Source organism: Pteropus medius, unplaced genomic scaffold, assembly GCF_902729225.1.
Source record: "Pteropus medius unplaced genomic scaffold, Ma_sr-lr_union100, whole genome shotgun sequence".
Lineage (NCBI taxonomy): Eukaryota > Metazoa > Chordata > Mammalia > Chiroptera > Pteropodidae > Pteropus > Pteropus medius.
The window spans coordinates 8,052,791-8,074,317 of NW_024354875.1; the positions used below are offsets into that span (position 1 = coordinate 8,052,791).

Here is a 21,527-nt window from a genome sequence, read left to right on the forward strand (position 1 = left end):
TTTTGATATATTCCTAGCTCTTTTTTCCTCTGTAAAGTGAATTGGTATCAAAGTTTCACAGTTATGTGTACTTAATTTGTTTCAACTGTATGAGTTCCTCCCAAGATGTCAAGCTCTTTTATGTGTCTTTGTTTTCCTAGAGTTTGTTCTTTTTGTCTAAAACAGCTTCTGCTCTGAAGTGCACCTAATCATCTAGTTAATTCTAACTTCACCCATCTTATCTATGATCTCAGTTGAGATAGTAACATTTTCTGTTTTCTCTACTTAAATGTGTTATTGTAGTGTATTCTAATTATTTACTCATCTGACTATCCATGCGACAAAATAATCGGAGGCAGGCACTGTGCCTTTTATCTTTATACTCCTACCTTGAATAGTATCAGATATACACTTAATGATAAAAAAAAATGAGATGAATAAGTGAATGAATAGATAAATTTATTTTCTGTTAACTATGAATATCACATATGTTAATGTCTATTATAATGTTTTTTTGTTATGGTAACTGAATTGACATCTTATTCATCTAAAAAGATAAAATTATGCTCAGCACAGTTGTAACATTAATTATATTTTATATTCTACTTTAAAGTGCATATATATAAGTATATATATTCTATATAAATAACTCATAAATATCCAATGTAAATGATTTTAATTACTCAAAATTTATGATAAATTAGAGCATTAATTCCCAAACTAAACCAGATAACAAAATGATTAGAATAATTGAACTTCAGTTGAATTTAAATATAACAGCCAGGAACATGATCTGTCTACTTGTATCTTCTTTACCATGCTTGATAACCACCATATCCAAACTGATATTGTGATAATTGACATATTCTTATCAAAAGATAGAAAGGACCACCAAGCTACTTCCTAAATATTTAGTGCTTCATTACATTAGTCTAAAATGCTATAGAATGTTATAGAAGTAGTATTTATCCTCCCTTAACAAATCCATGCCTTATTCTTCACTAATTATCAGGACAAAAATCACACCTCTCAAGGAAAGAGAGATCAATAGTACTGGATTATTCAAAACATATACAAATAACATCGTTAATCTGACGTAGAAAGATTCAACTGCATTTTCATTAAATAATCTTACAATATAAATTTTTGCCATTTTTGAAGCAGGATTGCCCAATATTTGAGACAATTATGGCATTTTCACCCTAAAGCTCATCTCATAAAAGCTAAAATTCTGGTTTCCTCATTGTCTCACTCTGAGCAACTAAGACAATAGCATGAATAAAAAGATGTCATTAAATTTTAACTGTTAGAATAGGTGGCTTTAATTGTTTCATAAAAAGATTCAATTTTTATCTATTTCTTTGCTTATAATATGGCATATCCATATTATAATCCAAATATTATTCAAAAATGAAGTCAAGGGAATCTTTCATAATATCTACAATAATTTAATACCTCACTGTTTTAACCGACACTTTTGATGGTTGGGTTTATGTTGATGATAACTTAAGGCTGCTTTTAGTCTATGGGTAATAACTATAAGCTGGGAGATATAAAACTTAAAGCTAGATTCAGCTGTGTTCATTAGGCTAGAATACAGTTTTTGCTTTATGACTAGGAAATTGCACAATACTATTTTATCAACAGGTAATGTTTCTTTCATTGAGAAAATGAAACATCTTGAATAGTATAAAATGATAAGCTAATCCAGCTATGACTTTGAAGAAAAGGACAATGGTTTGGACACAGTAAAATAAATATCCTCTCATAAAATACAAAAGAAATTAAATTATTCACATTCTTATGAATGAATTATGATAACCAAATTTAGTATATCTGGCCATTATTTCTTGAAATTTATAGAGAAACAGATTCTCTTATGATTCTGTTTCAGTTAAAATAGAATTGACATTCTTTCAAAATTTCCGTTGCTATGGTAAAAAAATAAAAATAATTAAATGTAACAAAATGGTTACATAATTGTATAGTGAAAAGTTAAAACTTGCACATTACCTTGGAAACATAATAATACAGTACAGTCTTCTTTATTAAGTAATGTTTTAAATTAAGTTATAAAATATACTATAACATGATTACCTTGTCAGTTATGAACATAAAAGACCAAAAAAGCAGTCAATATATTAGCAAGAAAGAAAAATTAATTGTTGCATAAGTTATGATGAAAGCAGTGACTTGGTAAAACATATGTGAAAATAATTAAGACAGAAATTTAGAGCACTACAATTATGGTAATAATTGTTACTATGAATGTGTCCTGTTTTAAAATATAAAATTTTTCTCTAAGCTTGTTATTTTAACAAGCATGTTGGGTAGGTTGAACTTCTACAGAAATCATGTTAGAGTATGTAATCACTCTAAATTATAGTGCAAAAAAGAATGGAATGACATGTATTCTCTACCTACCAAAACAACATAATTGAAAGTAAATGATAATGGTGATAATCTATAGAATTTTAGCAAACATACACTAGACAGCTTTGACATCTTAATTTGTGTTCATCCCTCTTTTGAAATCTCCAGCCTTCTGTCCTTGATCCTTAAAATGACTTGTTGTCCAGCCTCACAATAAAATGCAAATAAAACATAGCTTCAGTAAGAATCTTTCTTGGTATCCCCATTGTGCAATTCCTTTTGAATATATGAAAAATGTACCTTGTTATTTATTTTCCATGGATATTACTTATGTCTCCTGCTCTAAAGTGGTACAGAAATTATATCATCCATATTTGTGAGTGCCACATACACTGTAAAATGTGGTCCAAGAGTTTGCTCTTCATCTGCTTTTCCTCCAAGATTTAAAGGTATTACAATTGAAAAAAGTCTGTGTTTTATTCATTTCTACAATATGTTTATTGATCAGTTAGAAAAAGTTTTGTTTAAAACTTTAAAATATACTTGCTGTAAAGCCCCATCATTTAATATATTTTTCACATTTTTAATTTCGATTCCTTCGTAAAAATTTCTACACATTCACACTTTACATTGGTTTCCATGTTAAAACCTACGTAACAGGATTTACCATACTAACTGTAATCCACTGTCTTAATTCTTAATTTAGGATTTTAAATGTTGTTACAAACCCAGCTTGAGGATCTAAAGACAGGTCCCTGGGAAACTTCAGCTTTTTGCTAACGAGTATAGTAGGATATAAGCCATTGAGTTTGGATACTTCAATGATCCTCTTTTCTGTGTCAGACCAATAGAGGTTTTTTCCAATCCAATCAACAGCAAGTGCATTGGGAACAGCTGTGTTATGCACTACCTAATAAAATAAGAATTTTAAAAGTTAACAGTATAAATGCCTAGAGTAAGAATTGAATAATTTCTTATTTATTTTTACAGAAATTTAGAATTCTATTTAAACATTAGAAATGAAATTCGGATAAACATAAAACATAGAACAATTTACCCTAACAAAATTACTTACTTGTTTGTGAGAAATTACTTAATATGTAGTCAGGCCCCTAGAAATTACATTAGTTTAAGAACAAAACATCAAAATAAAAATTAAAAAGGTGTTGGACAGCTGCACAGTTATCAATCACATTTTCATTATGGTTTATATGTTCTCTTAAAATTTGGGGCAAATATTCTATCACACAACTATACACACACACACACACACACACATACACACACACACAAATATTGATATGCATCTTTAACAGGTTCTAGTGGAGATACAAATAACATCCACTATACCCCAAATGCCCTTTCCATATTTAAATGATCTACAAGGACAGAAATCACGCCTTCACTGGCGTGCACACACACACACACACACACACACACACACACACACGGCATACATTAGCTAAGTATTTTAACCTAATCAAAGGGAAGTAAAACTATTCTCAAACAACCATTGTCTTCAATTCTAACCCGTGAAATATCAAATATAATAAAAATATCAGCTTCTTACGTACAAATATGATGTATATAAAATAATCCAAAATTCTTGATCTATAAGACTGCTATTTCTCAGTTATCATTTGCTTTGAGGACTGTGCGAAAGAAGCAATTGAAACTTGAAAATACTAATGACATTTTGTAGTAACCTTTTCCTGAATGCCATAAATAGGAAGAATATATTAAAAAGTGACAATGTAAACATTTTCAAAAATTAATGATATCAATCTACTATATTGACTCTATGTCATCTTTTCTACTTTCCTCAAATTCTAAATATGGAAACTTGTAATGTCTGACAACTTTAATGAGAATCAGTGAATTATTAATCCTGAAAAAGAAAAATTTATTTTGTAACTCTATGTTAGGACATAATTTAAAGTAGTAGTAAGATAGTATTAGCAAAACAGTTGAGAATTAATGTCCTTTAAAAATGTTAAAACATCTTCAAAAAACATAAAGAAAACTAAAATTTTTAAATATCTTATAAAAAATATGTAATCAAGTTTAAATAATTCAACTTTCATAGTTTTTATATAAGTTGTCAAATAAATAATAAAATGGAAAAATTATATGCTTCTTTGTTCTATATCATATACTAATGTTTCATTATATATACTATAAAACGGTTGTTATGTATCACCAGAATTCAATCTGATTGTAGTTTTGGAATTATGTGTACAGATTTCAAGACTTAATGAATATTTTCAGAATTGATTGCTTCCACCAAAAATGTCTGTACGATATAACGACTAAAAAAGTTAAATTAATGCATTTTATTTACTTGAATTTAAATTTCTTTATAGTAAATTTTATTGTATATATACAGCACAAATAATTTTATTTTAAAAGTTGAGATACACAGAATTGATGCCAAGTATCTGATATCTAGAATGTGACATGTATTTAATTATGATGCTGTCTAATCAGAACATTAATGATTTTACAAAAATGCATTCAATTATTTTCATCTACAGTAGGTTAATTTTAATAGTTGTGCAATTTTAATCTACAATCGAATAATTTTTTTCAATTACAAATTCTCAGACTCAACTTATTATTTTATATAAATCAACACAATTGAATCTGAGGCACTAATCATTCAAGCCAAAAGCATCTATCACATTTTCTAGGGTTGTTAATAAGGGTCCACATTTTATTTACTTAATATAATTTTTATCTTATTGCAAATAATAGTGTTATGATAAAACATAAGAATAAAAAAGCCTTCTATTTCATATTTAAAGTATGTGTTAACTTATATTGTAAAAATATGAAATTCAAACCAACCTAATACATTCTATAAGTTATAACATTACCATCGAATAACATTTTTTATTCAATTGAACCACACCAATAAAATATCCAATAATCTCATTATTGCAATATCTAGTTACCTTAATATCACTTCCATTTAAACACATTCTATTTATGCGGCTGCCATTGGGTCGGTTGGAATCAATCCAGTAGATGAATTCTTCTCTGTAATCAAAGTCTATAGCAATAACATTGTTTAATCCCTAAAAATAATAAAAAAGTAATGGGTTTGACTAATAATTAATAGAAATTATTTTTAAACATTTGTTTATAAGAATCATTATCTCTCGTTGTACCTAAATATTTATAGTTAATACAAGAATAGCATTTGTAAGCAATTATTTTTAAAAGCATCGTAGTTTACATTTTTCCTATACCATACACTTAAGATGTTGCAAATTTATTTGAAAATATTTTCCAAGTATGGTACAACAACTTTAGAATGTTTATAAGTAATGGTTTAAGTAAATATCCAGTAAGAAAAAACAAAACAAGCAAAATTACTTCATTTGTAGAGATAAAGTGAAAGACTAGTTCTATAGGTTATTATTAAGTATAAATTTGATGCCATTATTATCTATTCTATAAAGTAACCAGAAAAGAACATACAACCAAATTAGAAAAATCAAGACCCCTGAATATTTATGATGAGCCCTGGACAACCATCTGATTAAAGTCAGTAAAGAAGGTTTAGAAATTTTAATCTCTCCAAAAGCTTTTGTCTCAACTACATAAATGAATTTCTTTACTTTTCTATTCTTTTTTTTTTCTTTTTATGTTTTGCATAGTGTCTTAGGCAATACAGTGCCATATTAGAATTTAAAAGTTATAGCCATAGATATTAAACCAACAAGGAACTGTATAGTTAACATCTTTTTATTCCGCATGGTGGAAATTGAGAAAAAGCCTCACTTTATACTCATGGTTATGCATTTTTTATCAGGTAACAAAACTGAACAGGAATTCAGCTGGAGGGTTTCTCAATTCTACAGCTCTTTGATTTAGCAGTTTTCCAGTCCAGTTTGACTGATTTTGTTTGAGCACTGTACATCAGTATCTGGGAGTTTAAACGATTGCTTAGGGGTTAGTTTATTTCTGATCTATTGTTAGGGTTTATGGATTTACTACCCCAAAGGACTAACAAAACTCGGATCAGAATTTCAATTATGTTAGCTTATTCTAAGGCTTGAATAGTTTATTAATATATAAACTCTTATAAATTAAAAAGTAATTGATACTACAGACACTTCGCAAAGGCCCAAGAGATCTTTGCAATTTCTTTATATTTGATATAAGATTGCTTACATCATTATACACCTTAAAATTGTAGTTAAGTCGCAAATTATTTTAGTAGTTATTTAAGAGTAATTATAGTCCTATAGGTAAGGATTAGCATCTTCAGGGAGTTAGGTTTTTCATTTGCTTTGGTTTGGTTTTGCAGAAGAGGGAGAGAAAGGATGATGATATTTCCTGTCTTTGAGTTCAGTTTCCCTATGTATTTTCAAAATTTAGAATTTAATGTTAATAATAATACTGCATTAGATTTATATTGTTCTTTATAAGAATCAGGCCAAGGCTAAATTATTATCATTCAGATTTTATTTCTTTCCAACCTAAGGATTGCTTATGCATAAAAGTGACTCGGAGAAGGTTGTGGTGAATACTGATTTTTTACCCCTTCTCTCAGCAGGGCTAAATTCTAGTAGTGATGGTTTTATAATCATAGGTTCAAATTTTATGCTTGTATTTGGCTTAATAGGGGCTATCTCTTTTTCATCAGCTCCAAATTATGAAGTTAACATGAAATAGCCTAACCCCACAGAATTACATGCCATTAGTGATAAAAAGAAAACACAAAGAAGTAAACATGACAGTATAAATTCCTCACTATGCTCAGATGAATCAATGCAAGTATACTTCTTACTCATGATATTACTAATCAAGAAAAATGACTATAAATGCTAAAAAAAGACTGATATTTAGTCATAGATTCCAAAGATTCACTAAATACCCATTCACAAGCTAAAAACTGGAGGACTCCTTAACTAAATATATTAAGTATATACATATCTAGGAAGTTGCCTATGCAAAATCAATCAAAATTCTAAAATATATATTAAACATATTTGAAGTTTTATAAAGGGTTGAATAAATTCATTTAAATTGTAGTCTATAATATTCTTTATATTCAAATTCTTTTTTTCACCAGATAAATAAATACATAGGTTAAGTTTCTGTGATGGGTCAGCAATTCAGATGAAGAAGCATAAATTAAAGATATATAGAGAAAAAATAGAGAGAAACTTGCCTCTGCTTTTAGCAAAGATTTACCCACAATTCCTAGTTTCAGTAAAATTATTCTATTTCTTTTTTTATAATAATCAATTTATATAATAAAAATTGAATTCCAAATTTAGCAAACCAACTATAATTAATCAAAGCCGTAAACACAGAGATTGAAGCTTTGAATTCTGACATGTCTATCTAGCCCAAATGGTCATTTTGCTATTGCCTACCCTTCATCCCCACAGAAAACAGTGCAATATTCTCTTTGCAGAATCACTGAAAAGAGCATTAAAACATCTATGGGCATGGTCAAAATTATGCAAAAACTAGAGCCATCCCAGTGGTTTCAGAACTGAAAATTGGTTTCATAAAAATCCTATTTTTTTTTTCATTTCTATATCTGAAAATTTGTATCCTTTAGTTTAAGATGATTAACTTAGGAAATTGTGTTTTGTTTCACCATACAATTTTACTGGTATAAAAGGCACTGTTAGAATTGAATTGGATAACACATTGGAAAGCTACTCGATTAATTTTCATTTTTAAAATCCATGTTATTAAGATACATTTTAAAAATGTGGTATACAAATTTGTTATAATTGGCCTAGCTATAACTACGTATTACACTAGATAGGGTAAAAAAATCTACTAGTTATAATTTTATGCTACAAAATTTCTTGAGATTGTTACTGATAATGACAGAGAATGAAACTCAAGATATCAGGGTTAATTATTCTTCCTAAATAACTTGCACAAAATATTCCTAAATAATTAAGGCAAAAATGTTGTTCTTTCACTTATTTTGACTAAGAGAAAATGTGGAGCGATAATTTCTTTTGTTTTCTACCTCATTCTGTATATACAGATAAAATCTCTGAGAGGAAAAAAAATGCTTTTCTACTGCCTAGAACTTCTTGAAAATTTCTATAATGTTATGATAAAATTGTGGTTACGAATATGGTCCCTGACAGAAATGATATATTTCAAACAGACCACAGTCAAAACTGGATATAAGGCTTATCTTTAGTTTTTCAGGTCTCTATTTCCTTACTCAGTGGTCATCATTAATAAATGCTTCCCCAAAGCACAGGTGTTCAGAGTCCTCATGAGCTTCCTCATCTTTCTGACTCTCTCTGTATTTTCATAAACACTACTCTAAAAAAAGAAAAAAAAAAGAGAGAGAAAAAAAACTATCTGAAATTAGTTAATTTCACTAATATCGCTTAGGTATTGGTTATTGTCAATAGTCTAAAATTATATCACCGAGAAAAAAGTGCTATCTTAAAGCGTGCATTAAAGTGGTTTGGTTATACGAAATGGACTTAAATAATGCATAGAGGAAAAAGTCATTTTGCCCCATTAAGAACGATCTCTGATAACATATTAGCTATGAAAGACAACACAAATGATATCAATAGAACTGTCCTGAGCCACAGAATTGGAAAATGAGGCAAGGAACTGACATTATAGTTCTGTTATATTTCTTTCATGAAATCTTTAAGTAGTGTTGCTATATTAGCTAAATTTGTGGTTCAGCTGAGCTTGTAAATAGAGTATTCTAAAAAGAGAACTTTTTCCCTTAAAGATAGTACAGTCTAAAAGGAAGAAATGCTAATAAATGAATAAATAAATTAGTTAATTAAAGCAAATAAACTATATTGTATAGAGAAAATAAACATGTCACTTTGTTTGGAGACCATACAAGGAAATCAATGGTTGGCACATTTAACTTAAAAGGTACAAGAGGGTATGGAGATCTACTCTAAGAGAAAGTAATAATTTCCAATATTTTGTAACTTACTATATGCTTAAAATTAGACTGCACAGAAAAAAAAAATAAATTAAGTTAAATAATGTAGAAAATCATTTGCCCAGCAAAATTTTTTTCTGACTTAAAGCAGTTAGATATACTTAAACTTTCTCCCTAGGGATATTCATCTCTTAAAGTGATAGTTGTCAAATATGTATATTTTTAACAGATTTCTTTTTAGTTTTTATAAACTACATGAAAATATTTTATATTTTACTTAATCTCCTCAGAGAGAGAGGCAACATGATTCAGTGGATACTAGTGGCAACTCCAAACTCAAGAGCAAGAACCTAAACCTCACATTCATGAATAAGGCAGGTGTTCATGCAATAACCACATGGAAAGTTTGAGGATTGATTTGGAGAGCATGGGCTCTATGTCAAAGTGGCAGCTGCTACACAGTTTGGATTGCAGCTATTCAGGGATGTGAGCCCAGCACTGCTACACCTTCATATTTTTTATGAGAAGCTAGAAATCTGGATTTTCATGTGAAAATTTCATTTTTAATCTCTGACTTAGAGGAAAGCTAGAAAGTCCAACTCTATCAGCAAGAATTAATATTACACTTGTTAAAGAAAATTTGCACTTAAGATAAGACTAAATTCTTTTTTTTTTTTAATGCCTACAGCACTTGGTATTTCTAGATGGCCTCGTCGAGACTCAACTCTTAAGCAAAACAAATGAAATTCTAATGATAGAGAATTCTAATGAGTAGAGAAATCCATTAGTGGAGTGGTAAAAATCATCTGAATTAAGTATTCTTTATGTTATTGACAAATTACCACATGAATGGCTTTCTTTGCCTATGCCTTTAGCAGCTATAAATATACTATAAGAATAAGAAATATTCTTACTTTTGGCATACTTGTTTTAGATAGTGATTTCACATATTCCTATCATTATTGTACAGTTTGGGGCAAAGAAAAATTTGTAGCAGAAAGATACAAATTAATCTTTCCGAAGAAGCTATTTCTCCTGACAACTAAAGATATGCTATAACTAACTGTATGTGGTTTCTCTAGTCTATGTAATAGTCACTTCAGTTTTAATCATTTGATTTTATGCCATTTCCACTGCAGACTGGCAAGGAAAAAAAAAAACAAAAACTGTTAAGGTGAGCAATTCACAGCTTTCTATCTTGTCATAAAAACTTAAGTTATACCTAATCATATCAAATACTAAATATAAATAAACTCTGACAATTAGACTCAAACATTAAAACAGAAGTCAAGATTCTCTTGGATCTTGGGATAGGTTGAGAGACGAAGAGGGTAAGACTGAAAATAGGTGCCTCACAACTTTTTAACCATGACTGGGTGACAATCACACTTTTGCTTCCTTGCTAATTCCAAATTTTAAGGGCTAGGAATCATCAATCTTTTTTACTTCCTGATCTATAAACTGAAACTTTAAATTCTCTAAAAGGAAGTTATTTTTAAATCCCAAGGGGGAAAAAACTAATCTGGGTAATGCATGAAATGACTAAAAACAGAATTTTAGGCTTTCTCTAATTTAGCTATCCTTGAGATAGTTTTTTTCTTTACATTAGTTATACCTGTATCTTTTACTTTCTTTGATTTGGTGTGATGTGACAAATTTAGAGTATCACTAGGAAAATTCAAACAAAATAAAATTTATGATTATATATATATACATGCATGTATCCATGAATAGTGTTCTGTGAATTCTAGTTGTGAGATATTCCTATGGCTTTAGTGCATATCTGCTGTATCCAGAATGAATACTATGAAATCATCATGGGAATGTCATACCTGTTTTAAAAGTGTGTAGTTGGAGCCATCAGTACTAATTTTCCTTATCTCATGATGATCAGCAAGAATTAGAAAAGGTTCTTCATCTAAATACCAAGACAAAAAAAAAATATTAGGTTTTTTGTATGTACGTTTCTCAGTTTAGTTTCAACGTCAATATGAATTCAAATGCAGAGCTCTAGTAGTTTAATGGTTAAAAAGTTCATACTGAGTACTTCAGTTGATAAGAAGATGAAAAGACAACAGATACCCAGACAGTACAAAAAAGTCAAGATAATTCTAAAAGTAAACTCTCTCTCTCTCTCAGTTTTCTTGAATATTGTTATTTTAAATTAGTAGAAGTACTTCCTGTTATAATTATTTCTTGATAATGAAATAATTATGCTCTCAAAATAACTGGTGAAAACCAAGAGTACCATTGCCTACATGTACTATTTTCATCTGCCTAGAGACTTTTAAATACTTTCTGAAGTATAGGATCTATAATCTTTGTTTATTAATTTTAACTTTACTCATAAGTCTGTTTTTTAATAGTCTTTATTTTCTTATTGTTTGTTCAATATGTTTTACTATCTCATTTCTCTAGAATCTAGGAAAGATAAGAATCTGACCATGCTCCATATATATGAAGATCCTCTAACCCTTTAGATTGTTTTATTCAGAACTTATTTGAACATAAAATGGATTCTTTAACAAAAGATATTTAGAAAGTTTTATATAGTATATTTATTCAACTATGAATAATTTGTATAGTATATTATTCAACTATGAATAATTTAAGGTCGATTTGACCACATTCTTGATTGTTATAATCCTAGATCAATTCGATAAAAATTTTGGTCAAATTCTTTCTAAATATCTTTGTTTCTTATATTCATATACTTAGTTGCCAGGTAAGCAAATTTAATGTTAACATAATTTAGAAAAAAAGCAATGAAAAAAAAGTTATTTTATGTTATTTAATGTAAATTTTATTGCAAATCATTTATAATTATAGAGATTTTGTATGTTTAATTTATGTTTAAAATTATTACTTTCTTCCTCTTCTCATTTAGTCCCACAGTAAATATATAATATATAGGTAATATGTTTTAGCATACTTTATGTCAGGGATTAGAAACATGTGTCACGCATGCTAGATATCCCTTTCCATAAGTGGTGGAAGTGATTTCAATTAATCATTCCAGTCTTTCTGTGGAGGCTAAATGGAGACTCATAACCCTATTCAACAGAGTTAGCTCTCATTGACGATGCCTTGCCATTCTTATATCCCAAATAAAGTTCTACATTTGTTAACATAAAATTAATCAGTCATGTCCTACCTCAATAGTTAAGCAATTTGTTTCTTTACAATTTAAATGTAAGATTTTAAACCATAAAATTCTTAGAAGAAAACATAGGAAAAAAGCTTCTTGTTAAAGCTCTTGGTAACAGTTTTTTGAGTATGACATAAAAAGCACAAGCATCAAAGAAAAAAATAAGTACGTGAGATTACATGAAACTAAAAAGGTTCTGCACAACAACGACAACAAAAAACAATTGATATAATAAAAAGGTAACCTATGGAAAAAAAATAGTTGCAAATCATGTCTGATATGGGATTAATATTCAAAACATATAAAGAACTGGTAAAACTAAATTATAAAAATAATTTTGATAAAAAAAGTCAGAGGAAATGAATAGACATTTTTGAAAAAAAGACATACTAATGGCCAACAGGTATATGAAAAGATGTTCAAGAGCTCTTATCATTAGAGAAATGCAAATCCAAACCACAATGCTAAAATCGCTATCATCAAAAAGACCAAAGATAACAAGTGTTTGCAAGTATGTGGAGAAAAGAGAACTCTGTGGTTATTGGTAGGAATGTATATGATGCAGCCAGTATGGAAAACAATATGGAGTTTCCTTAAAAAGTTAAAAATAGAACTACCATGTGATCCAGCAATCTTGCTTTTTGGTATATGTCCAAAAAAAAAAAGAAAACCAGGGTATCAAAGATGTATCTGCACTCTAACAGTTATTACAGCATTATTCACAAGAGTAAATATATGGAAACAACCTACATGTCAATAAATGAATGGCTAACAAAGATATGATTATATATATATACACACATACATACATACACACATGCACATACACACAGAGAGATGTGCTATATACACACACACAATGGAATATTATTCAGCCATGAGAAGAACATCTTGACATTTTGTGACAACACAGACGGTCTTTGAGGACATTACACTAAGTGAAGTAAGTCAGACAGAGAGACAAATACTCTATGATATCACTTATACATGGAATCTAAAAAAAAAAAAAAAGAAGAAGAAAATTAACTCATAGAAACAGAGAGTAGAATGGTGGTTACCAGGGTCCGAGGAGTGGTAAAAAGAGAGATGTTGATTAAAAAATACAAACTTCCAGTTAGAAAATGAGTAAGTTCTAGGCGTCCAATGCATAGCATTGTGATTATAGAAAACAATACTGTACTATATACTTGAAAGTTACTAAGAGAGTAGATCTTAAATGTTCTCACCACATAAAAAGAAATGATAATTATGTGAAGCAATGGAGGTCTTAGCTAACTGTACGATGATGATCATATGGCAAAATGTAAGTGTATCAAATCAAAACATTATACACAACGTTCTTTATTGTGTAACTTAAAGTTACACAATGTTATTAGACAATTATATCTCAATAAATTTGGGGAAAAACTAACCTCACTTTAGCAAAATATGTATGCTTCAGGAACGCTTAATTTTTTATATCAAAACTACTATTTGTTTCTAATTGATATTGTTAATGGAAAACAACAGCATGAATATATGATACAATAAGACTCAAATTGTAATCATTAGCATTCATCTCCTTTACACGATCTTTTATGAAAAGTTTATAGTAATGGAAACTGACTGGTTTTGAGATTTCTAACTCTTCTTATCCCATGTCTCTAAATGCATAATGTAGTAACTAGTAAGCTGGCCAAAAGCAGGTTGGTTGGCAAATAAAACAATTCCATATAATATACAAATTGATTCAGGAATGAATATTTCAAAAATAAAGTAAAATAAAATAAAAATTGAAAGGGGATTTTCTTGCTATTATGTACAAAATTTTAATCAGTTAAAAAACTAATTTTTAAATTCTTATCCCTAGTATTTGTTTTATGAAAGTAGATGAGAACACATCAAATGTTTTAAACGTTGTCACCAATATGCATACATATATATACATATATGCATACATATGTATACACACATACATATGTATATGTATGTATATATATACACACATATGTATGTGTGTGTGTATGTGTGTGTGTATATATATATATGCAACTAGCAATGCTATTTTATTCATTATATTCAAAAGCAAAGTAAGAGATATGGAGACAGCTTATGTACCACTTTTTGTCCATTTTAACAGTTATATATTTCTTTGTATCATTTTAATATGTGTGATAACGTCTCCTAATAAATTACAATATTTTTTTGTTATGGGCCATGTCTTATTGAATTTTCTAATTTACAAAGTCAATTACACAATTTGAAACAAATAGAATTTTAATAATATTTGCCGAATCACTGGAAGATTTAAAATAATCTTATAATAGCTGATTTATTGTTGTCATCATTATTACTGTTATTATTGTTGACCTGTTGTTCTCCTTGGCATGAATATATGAATATGTGTGATGCATGTGAGAACGAAAAACTATTAGAACACTGTTACAATAGGCTCTTTAATAGTCTAGGCCAAACATGCTCCTAAGAACTGTGATTCAGCAGGAAGCATGCTAGAGATCTTTTTACTTGTGAGAACTCTCAAAATCTAAAAAAAAAAATTAAAACAATTAATAATTAATAAGTCCGTAATGCAAAATTATTACAAACAGAGCAGTTTGTGGATAGTACACAAAAACACAGTGGCAGAACCCCATATCAAGGTAAGTAAGAAAGAATTTTGATTTCTAAAAAATAGCAAGGAGGAATGAATTCAATAAAATATCTGTAAAATTCAGGATCCATATGTGTAATTGAGGTTGAATCAATGGACAAGTTCAACTCGATACCTGAAAGTGATTTGCAGCCATTTAGATTATCAGGTTGTATTTCATATCCATCTATACAGAGGCACTTGTAGGTCCCATATGTATTGATGCATTGCTGGCTACACGGAAAGCCTGAAGAGCATTCATCAATGTCTACACATGTTTTACCATCATTCTTCAGTTGGAATCCAGGCCAGCATTTGCACTGGAGAATGAAAAAAAAGTATAATCTATTTGTATCATTGTCACTGTCTTTTTCTATTAGATATCTCTTTAGCATGATTCAAGCAAGAAAATTACTGAAGGATAGATAATGGCAAGTCTTTCTGTCACCCAGCGATTAACCTCTAATAATTACAAATATTAAGTAAAGTTAAAAAATATTCTGTTGATTAACTTCATTTGATTATCTGAAGTTGAGAAGATTACAAAAGTTAACTGATGCCACCAAAGCCATGTGGCTAGAGAATGGCAAAGAAAACAGAACTAAACTGTCATCTTTTATTGTTTTTATTTCACTACATTGTCTTTTTAGAAGACTTTAACAATGATGAGAGTAAAATCTTATGTGGAGCTTGAAGACTACTAACATTGTCACATGTTATTTCATTACAGAATTACAGAAATCTATGATGTAGTGATTATTATCCTTAGTTAACTGATGAGACACCTAGAGGGACAAAGATGAAGTTGCCTAGATAAAGCCAGGAAGAGATTTAAGGCTGTTTATAATTTTTAAAACATAGGAAGGCTTAATTACTATTTATTGATTGAGTCTGATTCCATAACCAGACATGTTGATGTAGTCTATAGAAATAATAATATTAATACAGTTTTCTCACCATTATTAAATCAATTTGTATCATTAAATTCTTTCTTCAGTATCTCTATCATGTTCTGTATAGTCCTTTGATGATGATAACCTGGCATATCAATTTTGAGTACAGTATCATGCCATATATGTCTCTAAATTCCTGAAAATAATAAGATGCTGTGATTGATCACTGTCTTTCAATTCTATATTCAGTCCCTGTCAAGTAGCATATGAGAATTGTAATTATACAAAATAAACCTATAATTGGCCAGATGATTATGATCATATTAACCTTTACCAAGACTTTTTAGTGGTCTTTGAATAAAGGAAGTGGTCTTTGAATAAACTACCAAGATTATAAAATTTTTGCCATGACTAACTCTTAAATTCCTTTAAGAGTTAGTCATGGCAAAAATTTTATAATCTAGATAATTTCTTTGAAGATAATAGTGATGGCAGAACTTTTTATTTACGAAAGAGACATATATGTGTATTGTTAGTCATCCAACAATTAACTGAGAGGCAGAATTTTTTTTTTTAAGTAGGAAAAGGCATTCATTACTCGAAAAGGAAGCAACACCAACTTCATCTGAAACTGTTCAAAAGATACTTTTTTTAAGTCCTTTCATAAGAAATAAATCCTTTTAAGTTCTTAGCACTTTCTTCTTTAACAAATTTCACCAATATTTACCTAATAATCCTCAGCAATTACAATTTAAAAAAAAAAAAATCTCTAGAGCCCACTAGCAAGCCAGAAAATCAAAGTAAAAGCCACATAGCTTTATTTCTCAAATTCTCATCATATCTTAGTCTGTGGCATTATTTTCCTTAAGGAGACTCATCTTACTACCTGATTTAGAAAGTCAAGGGAATTGATGCTGTACTATGGCAAAAGAAAATGAGATGCTTAATGTTATTGAAGTGTACTTATAAAAATGGTTAAGCTGGTAAGTTCTGTCATAGTTTACCACAATTTTTAAAAATAAATAATTTAAAAAAAAAGAAAAGAAGAAACTGACAATATACAAGATGATGTCACTGAAGATTGGAAAGTAGATATGTGATCATATGGTCAGGAAGCCAGAAAACCCATAGTCAGACACAGGATGGTGCTGAATTCAAGGTACACTTTAGGATAAGTGAAAGGAACTTTCATAAAATACATTGAATTCTTCTAAAAGAGGATTACAAAAAAATATTAAACAGTGTCTCAATTTTAATGAGATTTCTGAAAATCACTTTGATTAATGATAGGCTTACAGAACTACTATATCAAATAGATGGCTTAGATTAAAAACGTATTTATGGAATTTTAATTTCTTAAAGGTAAAATTTATAAACACTATTGAATGCAACATACATTTCTATAAACAAAATAACTTTAGATGTTTAACGTTTACAGTGTTTTTTAAAAATTGTTTATTAAATAAGATTTTAAGAAATAATTTTCTCCCAAATTCATATCCTTGCTTTAACAAAAACACTTTTGCTCTCAAATAATCAATAAACATCCCTGGGAAATTCTTTTCGATTAACTTTCATAAATTAAATAAAAGAATATAATAATTATTTGTATTTTCAAAAATAAAAGATGAGTGATTTATCTACATTTGACAGAAAATAGTTCAAAAAATCTAATCTCTCACCTTCATTTAAAAAGATAATTTTTATGAAAGTGAGATTTATATATATTCAATGTCATTTTAATTTTCTTCATCATCAAAAACTATTTGAAATTTTCCTGATTTGTGTTAATTTTCATATAGCATCATATAAGCTATGGAAAGAAACATAGCTACTCAAACTTTTCCTACTACTTTCAGGAAATTTTTTGCAGCTTTTAAAGTGACATTTGGAAAAAAAAAATTTTTAAATAAAGTGATATTTGGCAAACAGTGTTTTATTTCTATTGTATACATTAAACATTACCTGTCTTCCAGAAGTATATTTATTTTTCCATGGTAAGTTGTCCTTCCCATCAAAATAAGAGTTTTGCTTTAGTAAATCTTAGTATTTTCTTTTGAATAGATACATTGCATTTGTTTTACAGCAAATATTTAAGTTGTTCACAGCCTAAATGTTGGTCTAAATTTTGCTTTCATAAGCAATTTTCATTTTGTTGCAGAATTTAGAGGATTTATTGACATGTTCTGCTGATATTGTAATGAGAAATAGGTTATTGGATAGTTTTTCCCATTCCCTGGCAAAGAGAAACCCATAAGCTAAGGTTTTTTTTCCCACCAAATAGATAAGCATTTTATTGTATATAAGGCATTTTACTCAATTTTGTGTGTATTTATGTGTTTTGAACTTTTGCTTAAAACTATTTATGATTCTAATCCTACTTACTTGAATTTTTATACTGATCTCTTTCCTCCAATAGTGTTTTATTTTATTCAGTAGTTTTAATGTATGTATATATTCAGGAACATTATTAAAAAAAAAAAAAAAAACTCTGTCAAGTATATACATAGAAATTTTTAATGATTAAATAGTTTGTTTATTTGAATTAGAAATTTCACTTTTTTCTATGACCCCTTTTAGACAAGTCAAAGCAAAAATAGTGATACCTTAAAGGTATCAACAAACAAATATTGCTATGTAAGGAGTCTAGAAAGTAATTAAAATAGTATGATTTAACATGTTTTTCTGGGTGGAATCTACTTCTACCAAAAGTTGTTTTCCAAATGTGGTATTTCTGGGCATAAAGTACTCCTTATATGTAGGAATTTAAAAATATTAAACCTCATTTTGAATGTTATGTCAAAGGTGATTATTTTTTACTCTATAATTTTTATATTTTACCACCAGGATTGTTATGACATAGTTTAAATGCACACAGGATAAACACAAATAGATCTACTTTGAAATCCAAATTTTAGATAGATATAGATATATATTCTATGATATATAGATATATAGATTTATAGAATATAGGTATTATATAGATAGAACTAAAAAATTATTCATTAACTATATCTTAAATTTTTGAATACTTATCTGTAATAATTCTAAGATGTGTTATCTGATTTTTCAGGAAACATTTCTATATTGACTATATATAAGTCATCCGATAATATTTTTTCTGCTTCATGGATTTGAAAATATTTACTGGTGAAATTAATTATTTCATACATACTTATCTCATTAAGAGCTATCTTGCCTCTTTGTCTTATTTCCTTTTACCTATAGTATAGTGTTTGTGAGTGAGTGTATATGTATTTTAAGTCTGTAACCTTAATGAATTCTTAATACAACATTGGATCTAAAGACTTTTTTTTTTAATAAATGTAGTTTTCTTGATATTTCATTTTTTATCTTATTTCTACAGAGGGAAAATAACTACTGTGCTTTTAGGTTATATCTCTACATAGTAAAATTCTGATCAATGTACTTAAATTAATCAAAATACCAGAAATTCAGAAATTAAAAATGGCAAGGTAGTTGTTTGGCTGAATTTACCACTAGATTGAAATGGATTATCAAAGAATGTCAAGGCTGACTGGAAGAGTGGTCCAACATCTTTGCAGTACACAATTTTTTTCTCTAGGATCTATTAAAGAAAGATGTTTAGCCCCAGCTGAAACACTTTTACTGGTGAGAAGTAAGGCATCTCATTCCAACGTAGAATTCTAATCTTAGAATAGTCATCCTTATATTAAACAGAATCTTATTTACATTGACTAGAACCAGCTCCTCATTTCAGCTGCTGAAACAAGTCAGACTAGGTATGCACCCTATTCCAGAATTTCATAAATTTGAAGACAGCTAATAAGCCATCTTTGTTTCAGGCAAAATTTCCAAAGGTGTGTGTTCTAGACCTCTTATGCTTCTGGATGTACAAATTTGTATACACTACAATGTGTCAAGATTTCTCTTAAAGTGTCCTGTTCTTAAATGTGCACAGTACCCTAGGAGCATTCTGATCAGTGCAACACTCAGTAGAACAAAATTTATCTTCTGTAATGATCCTAACTGGTGACTGCTTCTGTGCTTTATGGAAGCCATGCCCTATTGTGATCCATACAGCACTATTATTCAATTAAAAAGAATAATTTTCAAATCCACAGTTATTCAATACAACATTGGAGGTCCTAGCAAGTATAATGAGACAAGAGAAAGATATAAAAGTCATCCAAATAGGAAACACAGAAGTCAAACTGTCACTATTTCTGGATGACATGATTCTCTATATAGAAAACCCTAAGGACTCCACAAGAACACTACCAGAAACAAAAAAACAATTACAACAAAGTTTCTGGATACAAGAGCAATGTTCAAAAATACATGGGGTCCCTATACTCTAATAATGAAGTGTCAGAAAAAGAAGTGGAAAATAATTCCTTTTGCAATTGCACTAAAAAAAATAAAATATCTAGGAATAAATCTAATGAAACATGTGAAGAATCTATATAATGAAAACTACAAGACTCTATTAAAAGAAATCAAAAAAGACACAAAGAAATGGAAAGATATTCCGTGTCCTTGGATTGGGAGAATCAACATAGTTAAAATGACCTTATACTCTTAAGTATTATACAGATTTAATGCAATCCCCATTAAAATCCCATTGGCATTTTTTAAAGAAATAGAATAAAAAATCATCAGATTTGTATGAAAGCACAAAAAGCCTTGAATCATTAAAGTCATCCTGAGGGGAAAAAAAAAAAAGTCTGGAGGCATCACTCTGCTTGACTTGAAATTATACTACAAAGTGACATTAATCAAAATGGCATAGTATTGGCAAAAAACAGACACACGGAACAGTGGAACAGAATTGAGAGTCCAGAAGTTAACCCATCTTTATATGGGCAAATAATTTTCAACAAAAAAAGCCAAAAACATACAGTGGAGAAAAGAAAGCCTCTTCAATAAATGTTGCTGGGAAAACTGGAAAGCCACCTGCAAAAGAATGAAACTAGACTGTTGTCTATCACCACACACCAAAATTAACTCAAAATGGATTAAGGACCTGAATATAAAAACTGAAACAATAAAATGCATAGAGAAAACATAGGAACTAAACTCAGGGACCTTGAACTTAAAAAAGATTTTATGAATTTGACCTCAAAGGCAAGGGAAGTAAAAGCAAAAATAAATGAATGGACTACATCAAACTAAAAAGCTTCTGTACAGCAAAAAAACCATCTTTCAGGTAAAGAGACAACCATCCAAATGGGAAAATATATTTGCAAGCAACATCTCCAATAAGGGCCTAATATCCAAAATGCACAAAGAACTCATACAACTCAATAACGACAACAAAAAAACCCAATTAAAAAATGGGCAGAGGACCTGAACAGACATTTTTCCCTAGAAGACATACATATGACCAACAAACATATGAAAAGATGCTCAATATTGCTAACTATTAGGGAAATGCAAATCAAAACCACAATGAGATACCATCTCACACCTGTTAGAATAGCTGTTATCAATCAGACAAGTAATAATAAATGTTGAAGTAGATGCAGAGAAAAAGGAACCCTCATACACTGCTGGTGGGACTGCAAATTGGTACAGCCACTATGGAAAACAGTATGGAGGTCCCTCAAAAAA

At 29.2% G+C, this 21,527-nt stretch overlaps 1 protein-coding gene across 1 annotated transcript in view; it reads right to left on the minus strand.

Moving 5' to 3' along the window:
• The window catches only part of LRP1B (LDL receptor related protein 1B), a 1,647,539-nt gene that overhangs the window by 202,491 nt on the left and 1,423,521 nt on the right, over positions 1–21,527 (minus strand). Inside the window, exons 56-59 of the mRNA XM_039855262.1 lie at positions 15,176–15,359; positions 11,095–11,180; positions 5,307–5,429; positions 3,081–3,262 (exon numbers count right to left, since the gene is read on the minus strand). Of these exons, the coding sequence (XP_039711196.1) occupies positions 3,081–3,262; positions 5,307–5,429; positions 11,095–11,180; positions 15,176–15,359 (575 nt within the window). The remainder of the gene's footprint in view (positions 1–3,080; positions 3,263–5,306; positions 5,430–11,094; positions 11,181–15,175; positions 15,360–21,527) is intronic.